Raw genomic sequence first — 13076 nt, forward strand, 5'->3', positions numbered from 1 at the left:
AAAATAAAAACAGCTCTGCTTCCGCAAGTTCCAATATGTCAATGACCGTTAGGCTTTAAAATAACTGACCGGAAGTGTCGTATTTTCATTTTCACTTTCACACTTTATTTCTTTATCATACGCATTTATTAGGTGTGCAGTCAGTCCATTAAATTTTCATATTAAGCTATCATTTGTACAGATATTTTTTTGTTGTTTTACGCTTTGGTTTTGTGAGATAAGTGGAGAAGGGACAGTTACGTTGATTTTATTTTGAAAAGAAGTATACGGAAGTCGTAACTGCAGATCACTTTGACACCCACGCAGAGCGCATTCATTGGCTAGCGGCGAAGTTTGAAAAGAAACCCGCTCATAGTAGGTACGGCTGAACAAGGATGTGGACAAAGACGGTGACCGCTGCGAAGAGAAAATGAGAACAAACTGCTAAATTAAAGAACTCTCCGGAAGCGTTTACTGTACAGATTTTCTCCAAACAGGTAGCTAACTGTAAGTGTACCCAGTGGGTGCAAATAGGAAGACAGACAAAGTTAGCTTAGCTGCTGTTTTGTTTTGTTAACCTACATTAATCGGTGAACGAGTAACGTTATTGTGAAACCTTGCTAGCTAAAGCTAGAAAGAAAAAGGGTAACTTGCGTCATTGAGAAGCATTGGGGGATTGAAAAGCGCTATATAAGAGTGTTGTTTAATTTAATAAGTTAACTTGCCTCACTGTAAAATGTATTTAGAGTAACTATTTCTTTGAAAGCCGCAGCTTACTTCAAAACGAGTCGGAAGTTTCTAGATCAACACAAATTGAACAGTCTGTTAAATTAAAGAATCATTAAGTTGTGTGTGTGTGTAATTCTTTTCCTATAGGTATTTGAATTGTTGGACACCATGGAGACTACAATCCTGAACCTCCAGAGCCTATATGACAATCTGAGGACTCATGTTGACCTTATGAATGAGAATATTGAGCCCAGTAAGTAGTTCGTGTCAGATTCTATGATTTAATCTGGCATGTAAATTGTAATAACAATTTGGACTCTCGCTCAAAGGTTTCATTCAGATGCTGCAGAACTTTGAGGACTGCCGCCGCAGATGGGCAAGGTCTCTGGATGAACTGGGATCTTGCAAGGATATGCTGAGAAAAGCAGAGATGGAGAGAGGAGCCTTGGATGTGAAGCTGAAACACGCCCGCAACCAAGTGGACGTGGAGATCCGGCGCAGACAAAAGGCAGAGGCCGACTGCGAGACGCTGGTATGGTTTCTTAAATGCAAAGTTTTTGTTGTAGGGTTTACCTTCAAGCAGCTCTTAATTTTTTCTCCACTTGCGTTTTGAATGTACAGGACCGTCAGATTCAGTTGATCCGGGACCTTTTAATGAGTGAGGGATCCACCAACAGCATCCAGCTGAGTGCTGAACAACGCTCTGCTCTGGCCTTCCTCAATACAAACTGCCAAACAAACAACCAGACTACCAATCGGAGGTATAAAGATGTTATATACTGTCACTTTCTAACCTGCAGTTTTAGTACCAGTTTGGTTTTGGTTTTCTTTTTTATATATGAAAATAATTCAACTGGATGGCCAATGATGATTCTATTTAAGCATGTCATAATAAGCAATAAATCAATTAAGTTCAATAATTTAAATTTGCATGGTTTATTATTTTTCTCTTTTCTCTCTTTCTTTCTACCAAAAACTGGATGATAGAAGAAGATGCTTTGGTCTCAAGTCGTCCTTTTTTTTGAAGGGCGATTTTGCTTAGAAAGACTTCAAAGTTCATTTTATTTGTTATTTCTGTTGTTTTATATATTTTAGATATTTAAAATGTCTTCCAGTTCTGCTGTTAAATGTTTGTTAGAATTTAAAGTTTATTGCTCGTACGTTTCTATTTTTAAGAATTGTGCAGTATTTTTATATAATCGTATCCAATATTTAATATTACTATTATTGTTGTTCTTAATCTTATTTTTAATGTTTTCTTAAACACTTTGAATGTTTTTGTTTATACATCTACATTTTATGCTACACCTGAAATTCCCTTCTGTGGGGCAACAAAGACTATTTCTGTTCAATTCAGTCATATTGCTAGAGTCAAAAACACACATTCCTAATTCACCCTTGCAGTCAACTTCAATTGATACTAATTGGTATCAATTGATACCAGTTGGTGTCAATTGGTATCAATTGGACATTAAGTCTTAATGTCCAACATCAGGATGGTAAGTTTGGAGACTTTTTGATTTGTATGACATTTTCAATGATAAATGTATATTTGTTAATAGAAATTTTAGGTGCAAAACAAGTATTTTCCTGGGATTCTGAGGAATCCCAGGTTATTGCATGAGACATGGATGTTGTGGTATTTTATTTACCAAACAAGTTTTTCTTGTTTCTTTCTACAGATTGTTGACAATAGATGAGTCTGCCTCCATCTTGTCAGATATAAGCTATGACAAAACCGACGACTCCCTTGTAAGTACTCTGATTTTTCCCAGCATCATCTCCGATTTTCTTCATAATGGCCTGTTTTGGATGAGTATGTGACTTAATATGTCTTACAGGATTGGGATTCGTCCAACATCAGGACGGTACGACTCAAGAAGCGAGAAAAGAGGGTACGCTGTGCATTCGTTCACTATTAGGAAGAGAGTAATGAATGAAAATGTGTGGTTAAAAATGACAGGTGTCATACTTTGTGCCCTGATTTCAGCGCTCCTCAAGAAATCTCATTGATGGTCCTCCAAGTGCTACTAAAAGATCACGATCGACAGGCAGAACTTCAGAAAGGGTAAACATTGACATTTTCTGCAGGATGTCACCATTGGGTTACAATCATTCACATCTCAGTGTTTTATTCTTTTACTTAGCATGCAGAGGGGTCTTACAGCCAAATCTTTGCCTGATTTAGTTTTGTATTTAGTTTTACCGAATGTGTGCATTGATGCGACAGGGAAGTGAGACGCTTGTGACAAAGACGACAGTGACTGTGCCTGCGAATGGAGGACCTGTTGAGGCCATTTCTACCATAGAGACGGTTCCTTACTGGACTCGCAGCAGGAGAAAGACTGGTAGGATATACTGCGTCTACGTAGAGTTAACCTCTGTTCATGATGTCTTTATTAATTATTAAAATAAGCAGCTGAAGATTAGATGAATTTATCCTAGTTGGTTTTCCCATTTTGATGTGCTAAACCCATTAGAGCAGTGGTGTCCAAAGTGGGGCCCGGAGGTCTTTTGTGGCCCTTGGATGCAGTTTGGAGACTTTTTGATTTGTATTAAATTTTCAATGATAAATATACAGTACGTCTGTTAATAGGAAAGTTTAGGTACAAAAGAAGTATTTTAATTTTATTAGCCAAGGTTTTTTATGTCATAATCTCCAGTGACTCTTTACTCAAACATAAACCTAAAGGCAGTACAGTTGACGGTTTTCAAAGACAGTTCTCATTTTTGTTAAACTAAAATTGATATCTTGACCAACAATTTAGGAAACTGTACAACTTTGAGACCCTTTTTTAGACCTTTTTAATGAAGAACATGTTAATTTGTGTTTGTGCAGGTAAATAAAAGAACTCAGAATAAAATTATCTTGCATTTTTAACTGAAAAAAATAAATAAATTGTGGCCATTGAGTGCTTTAAACTTATGACATTAACAAAAATAAATATATATAAAAAACTTCAAACATTTACTTTAAATCTAAAGGTTTTTTTTGCCAAATGTTACAGAAATGCTTGTCAATTTAGGGGGGATGTGACATAATTAGAATAATTTTAAACAAACACTGGAGATTACACTTAAAAGATTTACTGAAATTTATCTAATTTTACACTTCTTGTATTTGGAAAATGTTTTCTGGTGTGATTTATTTGTTTTAGGAAAACATATTGGTCATAGGATTTCTTGATTGTAGTATCAAGAACATATTATACTCCCTCTGATATGTGAAATTAACAGTCAGAAGTTGAAATATAAGCACCAAATTTCTACCACAGTTCAAAGAAAATAATTTTTTATTGTGTTTTCTGGATCATTTCTCTGATATGTGGATGTTTATTAAATCTCTCCTGTTCAGCTGTCATGGAGTGGGACTCTGAAGCTGTCAAGTGTGAGAATGTTTTTAAGGCCCCTGAACATCCTGAGGGAGAGAATAAAGCTGAGCCCAGCACTCCACAAAGCAAAGGAGGCGTCCGTCTGCACGAGTTTGTCTCCAAAACTGTAAGTTTATCATTGTTGTTCAAAATTAGAGCAGTGACAATATGATATTTTATAGATTTTAAGCTTGGTTTTGATTATTTTTATCTTAAATATTAGGATTAATTCCTCAGTCTATAGATTCTGGCATTTCTGAGATATGCATTTCAGTTAACAGCTGCCTCTTGCAGGTAATCAAACCTGAATCCTGTGTGCCGTGTGGAAAAAGGATCAAGTTTGGCAAGATTTCACTAAAGTGTCGTGACTGTAGGGTGGTCTCGCACCCCGAGTGTCGCGAACGATGCCCGCTGCCGTGCATCCCCAACCTGGGAGGCACACCCGTCAAAATTGGAGAGGCATGTGATGACGTCTTTATCAGCGTTTCACCTGATGCTCAGCCTCAGTTTGACCAGGTTTCCTGTTTGTTTTCCTCCTCAGGGCGTCCTTTCAGACTACGTTCCTGACACGGCGCCCATGATTCCTCCCCTCGTGGTTCACTGTGTGAGTGAGATTGAACAAAGGGGTTTGCACGAGGTGAGTGGCGCAGCACTCTGATTTAATGCCAAATTATAAAGAACATTAAAAACCTCACATTTCTGCAGTTAATGCCTTTCTAAGACGAGAGTTTTAACTCTAGTTTTGACATTCTGCTTTTGTGGGAATAACTTTAAATCATACTTGGTTGTGTTTGGTAAATGCATTAAAATAATATTACAAGATGAATAACTTGCTAACATTGACTATTTTGTCACATTACAGTTTCAAATTGAAATAAATTGAGCTTTATTTTGAAAGAAAGTACATTGAGCTAAATGTTTGCAGCTGTAATCACAGCTAAAGATGGTTTTACAAAGTGTTGACTCGGTGAAGCATCTAGAGCTGGCAAAAACAAAAGTTTTGAATAATTTATTACGAAACAGAAAATGTCAGTAACAGTGATGAATACAAACTTTAAAATTTAATAAGTCATACAATAGAGATTGTGATTATTGATCAATTTAAAGTTCTGCAAACTATCAGTTTGTGGCAATTTTTTTTGAAAGTAAATCTCACCAGTTAAAGTTTTATTTCTACTGTTCTTTGTTTGAAAGTAGACTTCTGAAATGAAAATATATCGTGATAATTCTAAAAACTATTCAAGACGGGGAAAAATATTGTGATGACCTTTTCGTGCATGTTGCCTTGCTCTACTCTGAACACAGATTCATGGAAAACTTTTCAGATTTTTTTTAAATTGTAAATCTGTTTTCCTTCTTTTTGTTGGTCGGCAACCTGAGGCTCTAGAGCCACAAGTGGCTCTTTTAATCTTTCACAGTGGCTCTTAATGCCGTTGCCTAAAAAATACAAATGGAACTGACCAATGTTTTTAAGTGCAGCTGTAATAACAATAATAATTTGTCATGGAATAATTGCATTGAATTTTCACAACAAAAGATGTTTCAGATCAAATTTTTTAGTCTTTTGGTTTGAAACGTTTTTTTTCTAGGTTATTTCCTGAAATAACATCACACAAAAGAAAATGTATTTATCCCCTTTTTGTATTTATTTCTTACTAAATTTGGTGCTTTTTGTAAAAGATTCCATATTTGTGGCTCTGAGATTTGTTTTGCCGGACGGAGGGCAAAAATGGCTTTTTGGACTGCCAAGGTTGCAGACTCTTGGTTTATCACATAAAATCCCAGTACAATATGAACCTTTTAATGTTTTTTCTGAACCAAGAACGTTCAGGTTTTTGTTCTAATGTCACAAAAATGTGGAAAACTTCCAACAAGTCTGAGTAGTTTTGCAGAGCACTTTGTACCGCCGTCACATATCATCTTTGTACAGTAAAATCTTATTTCAGACGTATACTTTGGATTTTGCCATTGCTGATCTGTGTATTATTTTGTTTTTCTTTTTTTAGTACTTTATAATATAAATGCATCTTTAGGGAAGCCCTAACAGTGTATGTTTGATGACTTCCCCCTTTCAGGCTGGCCTTTATCGTCTGTCTGGCGCTGATCGCACAGTGAAGGATCTGAAGGAGAAGTTCCTCCGCAGCAAAACCGTTCCTGTGCTCAGCAAGGTGGACGACATCCACGCGATCACCGGCCTCCTCAAGGACTTCCTGAGGAACCTGAAGGAGCCTCTGCTCACTTTCCGCCTCAACCGGGCCTTCATGGACGCAGCTGGTACGTTAGTTTAATGTGACTGGTCTGATGGCAAAATGTCGCTATACATATATAAAAATTATTTGCAGCTGTTCTTGAGACAACAGTTGCAGCAAAACCACATCAGAGTTCAGAAATATACTTAACACAGCCGTTAAATGTAGGCTTATAAGAACTCCTGATTGCTTTTTGTTTTATGTGTTCAATTTAAGCGACGTGAAAGAAACCTCTTGAGAAAATATTGATCTTTTTCCCAGGGTTCCACTCTGAGTGCTTGTTTGTTGCTGAAGTTTTTTGTTGTTGTTTTTTCCAAGTTGCAATGGAAATTGCACACTTTGCCTTGTTTCACTTGAGAAAGTTGCTCATTGTCGTCCCACAGAGGTTTCAGACGAGGACAACAGCGTAGCTCTGATGTACCAAACCATCAGCGACCTGCCGCAGGCCAACAGAGACACGCTGGCTTTCATGATTCTTCATCTCAAAAGGTCAGGAGTGAAAAATACTCCTTCTAATATGTGGAATTTAACATTTAGAGAAGGTTTTATTCTTTTAGGAAGCCTTTGCATGGTTTAAAAATCGATATCGATTAAAAAGTTTATGAAAACTTAAACTAAATATTTGATTTTCAACTCTTACTTTTTTTTTTTTAGTTGCCACAGACTAGCTAAACATTTGATGAATCTGCGACTGCTGAGGGGAATAAAATTTTATGAGTATCAGAGACCTTAATTGGTCCAATGAAATCTTGCAGAGTTGCTGACAGTTTGGACACGAAGATGGACATCAGCAACCTGGCCCGGGTTTTCGGTCCAACCATCGTTGGTCATGCTGTTCCCAACCCAGAACCAATGACCATCCTGCAGGATACCAAACGCCAACCAATGGTAGGTCCAAGCAGTCCATCTTACTTTAAATTTTTTTACCTACACAAAGATGCAAAGCAAGGTTTCCCCCAGAAAACTTGCTAAGCCTGGTGATTGGGCGCTAGGGCAGTCGTTCATCCAGCGGCCCATTGTGCTTTTGAGTTAAATGTTTCATGTTGACATGAAATTTTAAGATATCACTTGATAATTATGTGTTATTGGAAAATTAATAGTTTATAGTTGGAAGATTAATACCAACTATAAAGTCTTAAATCCAAACATAAAAAAAAACTTCAAAAAAAATTACAATGCTTGCCTGGTGGCCGGCCAGGCTTATAATACACTGGGGTAAACCCTGTGGATAGATACATCTTAAACCTTTACACAGTGTGTCTGCATATCGTTAAAAAGTTTTTGATTCATGTATCTAAAATTAAGGTCTTAAAGTGTCTTAAATACATTAGAGAAAACGGTGGCTAGCCTTAATCATAGGTCTTAAATTTTGTTTTAGCAAGACTATTTAATCTCATCTTCTGTCTAGGGTTTTTTTTTTCTGGAGGTCTTTTCTATCAGGCAAATGTTTTAGTTATGTGCAGACATTTTCACTCACTGCACTCTGTGACTGAAGGCGGTTAAGCCTAGCAGTAACAAGATGCTAATACTTGTTCGCTAGCTAGAAAGCCATAATATGCCATGTGAGAATTTACAAAGCTGAATCCAAGAAGCAATTTCACAGTTTTGGCCCCCTGCATTTCTTTTGTACATCTGTCGTGACGTAGGTCTTAAATTTTATCCATGAGGGTCTTAAAGTCTTAAATTAGAGTTGGTAAAACCTGCATAAACCCTGTTACATTAAAATGTCTTTATTGGAAATGTTGGAGAACAACAAGTGGTGCTTATATTTAAGACATTGCTTGTACAGGCTTTCAAGTTAAAAAATTAATAAATAATGTCCACACTTTATTCTTGTAAAAGAAAATTTACATTTTCAATAACAAATGGAAAAAAAACTTTGAATATAAAAGACTTGGAGATGGGATAGCTTTATTGAATTTAGCAGGAATATTTTTCGACTGCAATATATTCCATTTCTCGTAAGCGACCATAAAATATGTGCATCTGTTTAAGCTTTGGGCTTGAACAGACCGTTGTATCGTTCAAGAACTGTCTGAGTTGTCAAAATTACCTTTTACTGTTTTCTCCACCTTTTGAGAGCATCAATAATATATTTGAAAATGTGAGGTATTTTTTTGTGCGTTTTGCTTTTTCACATACTTTGTTGCACACTATACAAACATGTACTTGAAATAAACAGCGCATGTAAAATCTAATGTTGAAAAATTAACTTTTTACCAAAAGGTGGATGAACTAAACTTGTAAAAGCATAAAAATATTGAAATGAAGAAGCTGCAGGAACCGTGTGATGGACTGTTCCCACCCAGACGCTGGCAGCTGTAGATATGCCAGAAACACTGAGATGAGTAATTTAAATTAGCAACAAAAGCATTAATCTTGTCAGCTCTAGATCTCCTGTTTTAAACCTCCTATTACTCGTTGTCATATTTACAATTACGACTGAGACAGTTTTACCCAAGCGCACACGTCTGCGTGATAAAGTTGTCTCATTGAAATTCCTCTTGCTGCAGACATCAATAAACTATGCAAGTTGCCCGAGGGAAGCAAGCGTTTATTTTTTATTTTTTTAGCAGCTATACCCCAGTGGATTTTATCATTTTTTCACTGAAGGCATTCCCTCGTCTTTATTTCACCAGTTAAATTTTTATTATTAAGTAACAAACAAGCTAAAGTGCTTTACACCAACATCTAGCCTGATGCGGCAGATTATTTTAAATTTAGATGCAAAAGCTTCTGTAGATATGTGGATTTAGTCCTGTCATGATTATCGCTGGACGATAAATTCTTAGTAATTATTGCGATAAATGATAATATTGTTTTTGAGACCACTGGTAATGGCGTAATAATGCAAAGTTAATTTTGTAAAGAACATAACACTGAATCTGGACATTTTAAATATCCAAGACAAAACACAGCAATCAAAAACAATAAATGAAATGGAAATCAAAATAAAAAGTCTCTAAACAAAATTCTCCTTCAAAAAATCTTAATCATTGGAATGGAAATTATCGAGCTCATTTATATAATACATCGTTTAATACTTTGCTTAGTGACAGGCTTACTCGTACCTTCTGTTTTTGTAGAATTTTCTACCAAACTTTTTTCCTTCCACTCAACTTTCCATTATTACACTTGCCCGTAACAGTCAATAAAAAGCCACCTGCAAACCTTATTGATCTCAACAATTGCATGGACAATTGCATAATTTAATGTGATTAAATTATTTAACTAATTATACAATTAGTTCAATATTTTAACTAATTATATAATTCAATTACTTTAAAACAGTAATTTGATTTTATTTAATAAAAAAAACAAAAACTTAACCTTGTTTATAAAAATAGCAAACCTTTTTTGCGGCAAGACCTGAGTGTGTTATGTTTCTACCTCAGTGAAAGTACCCCAGCCTTCTGTTCAGCCATTTGAATTATTTTAATCTCAAGGAGAAAAAAAAAGAGCAAATGAAAGTACAAGAGTAAAACCAGATAATTGAAAGTTTGGAATGATCATTTCCAATAAAAAAAGATGAAAGATCCATTGGTGTTCTGTATTTATTTTTGATCTCCAAAGCAGTCAGACCGTATTTATTGTCGACGAGAATCCCTCTGTGGAGTGAACTTCCCCCCTCCTCACAATAATCGCCTCCCACCCAAACCGTAAGCCGTGTAATTTTACTCTCCAAGAAGCCATTACAGTCCCACTGAGGCCTTTGTTATTAATTCCCTCTGTCTTGCTAACGGCGAGCTAAATCAGTGCAGCGCTGGTGCAATAAAACGAGGCGATCTGCTAAAATAACTAATTATTCCATTTTCTGTTCAGGTGGTGGAGCGCCTGCTGTCTCTGCCGGTGGATTACTGGAGTCAGTATGTGATGGCTGAAAATGTGCAGCCCAACCTGAATCATTTGATCATCGAGAACGCAAACTGCTACGCCACCCCTGAGAGAAGTATGGCTCTGATTTTCTGTTACTGCAGGACTACTGCCTTAGATGAGTTCTGCTTTTTTAATTTCTAATGTTTCAGACCATTAAACGCATTTTATTTAGGTAGATAAAATCTGAGTATAAACAAATTGCACTTATAAAATTTTATATATTAAGGGGGAAAGGCTGTCTTAAGCAACATGGATCCTGTGTGGAAAATATAATTGGCTCCTCGACCTACAAGGCGATTGTACCATCATCAGAAGTTTGCAACTATTAGCAATGAATCTTCTACATTCTTGAGGAGAGATTTTAATACTCATGTTTCAGTTTTGCCATCATAAAAGCCTGTTTTTGTTTTTTTTAAAACTATTCTACTATGTACTTGGAAAAATTTTCTTTGATTAATTGTTTGATTAAAATTAGTTCCAGTTGGCTAACTTAATAACGTCCGTTTAAACCAGAGGTGCCCAAACTGCATGGTTTAGTTCTCTCCCTGGTGGTACCAACAACCTTTTCAGGAGGTCAATGTTCTTCTTAGGCCTTCTAACGAGCCATCATTTGATCCAGGTGCGTTAAACCAGGGAGAGAACTAAAACATGCAGGATGCCGACCCTTGAGGACCCACTTTGGGAACCTCTGGTTTAAACCTTCTTTTAGTGTTGTAGTTTGGCCGCCATTCAGCAGAGGGTGCTGTTTGTCATCTTTAAGTGGATCCAGTTGATACAGGAATAAAGATGGCGGGGTCATACCAGAATGGGAAAGAGAAACGGACCAAATAGAGTTCGTGTGGGAACAAAATCCACTTTATGCGGTGAATTGATTTGCTCTGCCAGTGATTTTTGAAAGGCTGAAAACTCCTGGAAAAATTCCCTGCCATATTTCTTAATTAATTTTTTAAATTTGTGTTTAGGGGTCTTAGAATGGCTTTGTAGTATTTGTCAGACTGATCAGTGTCAAATACATGACTTTGTAAGTTTGACAGTAATCAGTGTGGACTGTGGCTTGTGTGACTAATCAGCTTTTCATTAAATGTGGTTCATTTATTATATAATGACAGGAGGAATTAAGTGAAAAGCGCTACTGGCTTAAAAGCTGCAATTTTAATGTACACTGCTCATTTTTGTCTTAATAATTTAAGAATCTTTTACAAGGAATGTACGATTTACCACATATTAGTTTCTGGGCGTCTCATGGAGTCCTATAGTAGCCTAAACCTATTTCACCCGTCTTTGCAGTGAGCATACTTGGACCGCTAACCACACCAGAACACCAACTAAACAAAACGCCGTCCTCCAGCTCCCTGTCTCAGCGAATGAAGTCCACTCTGACACCCAGGTAAATAAACTGAAACTTTTTCACATCTACCATGAAATGTTGTTTTCAATTCATGAATTAAATATGGGTCATTATTTCCCACGACTCACAATTAATGACGGTTTTCAACATGTGAACTGTTTGTTTTCAGATTTGGGAGCAAGAGTAAATCGGCCGTTGGATTTACTCATCAAGGGAAGTTCTTCTCTTCTCCACTTCTCAAATAATCTAGCATATCTCAGACTAATCTCCATCTATACTGAACTATATATAAAAAGACGAGTGCCGATGTAATGTGTTTATAAAACATTATTTTAACCAAATGGTAGGCATCGCTTTTTGTTGCTTATACTAAATTCAGATCATTAGAAAAATGGAGAATTGTTCTGAGACATTTCTTTACAGATAAACTGTTTTATGCAGCTTTTATTGTTTTAAAAGTTCTTCAGTTCAGAAGCTGAAGGCATTTCATTTTTGCGTGTAATTAGATGTGCTTATTTTGATGTGTGAGCTTTTAGTTTAACATTCCTGTTTCATTTCCTTTGTTTTCTTTTTGTGGTGAATTTCTTCACTGCTCAGTGGTTTGTAATCTAAATGTGTAGGAGCATTTAATCCATGTTATTCTTAGCTTCAGATTATCGTTACAAGGCAGAGCTTTTTCATAGACAAGATTTTGTTGGTAAATTAATAATTGGACCAGTAATGTTTGTGTTTTTTTGCTCCTTTTTTATTTTCTCCATCTTGAGGAAAAACAAAAATATATCAAAGTTGCACTGCCAATGATCATAGCAGGTTTACCTGCCTGATTATTTCGCTCCTCTTTGTAAAATTTACACTCCGCTATCTGTGTAAAGCAATAATTTTATAAGCCAGTTTAGCAACTGTGGCATTATTTGGTCAGATACTAACACATTTTGTACAAAAGTGTTATTGTTGTACTTTATAAAATACATTTCTAATGCCTACAATTGTCTCCTGTCTTCACTGATGCAACTTCTATATTCACAGGGCTTGTATGGGTGCTTGAAATCCTTGAAAATGCTTGAATTTTAATTAGGTGTTTTCAAGGTTTGGAAAGTGCTGATTTCTGTATAAATTCTAAAAGTGCTTGATATTCTAACTGCACAGTTTTGTAATAAAGTGTGGATTAAAACCCTAATTTGGTATATAAAGTTATATATACAGTTGAAACCAGGTATTTTCATACACCTAATAAAAGTTGTTTTTTCTCAGTCTGAAGTTAAATCAGACTAAGCTTTTCTTACTTTTGGTTAGCTAGAATTACAAAATTATTTCTAGTTACTAATTTCCAGAAAACTTAGCGAGAACCTTTTCTTTTTTAACATTTTCTTTGTGTTTTGAGTTTAAGCATTTTATTTGAGGCGGAAGATTCTTAACACGATTTGTGTTAGTGCAATGAATATTCATTATTCTTGATTTCTGAATGACTTGTTGATCTGTGTAATGCAGTCGTCCCCAACCCCCGTGCTGCGGACCGGTGCCGGT

The 13076-nt window shown here is 36.1% G+C and overlaps 1 protein-coding gene across 2 annotated transcripts; it reads left to right on the top strand.

Annotated features, from left to right (window-relative positions):
• The first annotated feature begins 333 nt into the window (after positions 1 to 333).
• Positions 334 to 12639, top strand: racgap1 (Rac GTPase activating protein 1). Of its 2 annotated transcripts, none has more exons than XM_023337632.1 (17): positions 334 to 486; positions 856 to 961; positions 1038 to 1240; positions 1330 to 1469; positions 2391 to 2460; positions 2550 to 2603; positions 2699 to 2776; positions 2939 to 3056; positions 4064 to 4206; positions 4374 to 4538; positions 4621 to 4716; positions 6155 to 6353; positions 6712 to 6817; positions 7084 to 7216; positions 10151 to 10277; positions 11492 to 11591; positions 11722 to 12639. In XM_023337632.1, the coding sequence occupies exons 2-17, from the start codon at positions 877 to 879 to the stop codon at positions 11795 to 11797; spliced, it is 1893 nt and encodes a 630-aa protein (XP_023193400.1). In that variant the 5' UTR covers positions 334 to 486; positions 856 to 876; the 3' UTR covers positions 11798 to 12639. The 2 variants fall into 2 exon arrangements, with proteins under 2 accessions (XP_023193400.1, XP_023193337.1); XM_023337569.1 differs by having other exon boundaries at positions 334 to 476; positions 11722 to 12638.
• Positions 12640 to 13076: the final 437 nt, after the last annotated feature.

The sequence above is a fragment of the Xiphophorus maculatus genome, chromosome 1 (genome assembly GCF_002775205.1).
Source record: "Xiphophorus maculatus strain JP 163 A chromosome 1, X_maculatus-5.0-male, whole genome shotgun sequence".
Classification (NCBI taxonomy): domain Eukaryota; kingdom Metazoa; phylum Chordata; class Actinopteri; order Cyprinodontiformes; family Poeciliidae; genus Xiphophorus; species Xiphophorus maculatus.

What these genes read in the sequence shown, in the direction of transcription:
- racgap1 (XM_023337632.1), top strand. Translation starts at nt 877, where the DNA reads ATGGAGACTACAATCCTGAACCTCCAGAGCCTATATGACAATCTGAGG. An exon ending in CACCCGTCAAAATTGGAGAG is followed by an intron (nt 4,539 to 4,620) that starts GCATGTGATGAC and finishes TTTCCTCCTCAG; the next exon opens with GGCGTCCTTTCAGACTACGT. An exon ending in AAGTCCACTCTGACACCCAG is followed by an intron (nt 11,592 to 11,721) that starts GTAAATAAACTG and finishes GTTTGTTTTCAG; the next exon opens with ATTTGGGAGCAAGAGTAAAT.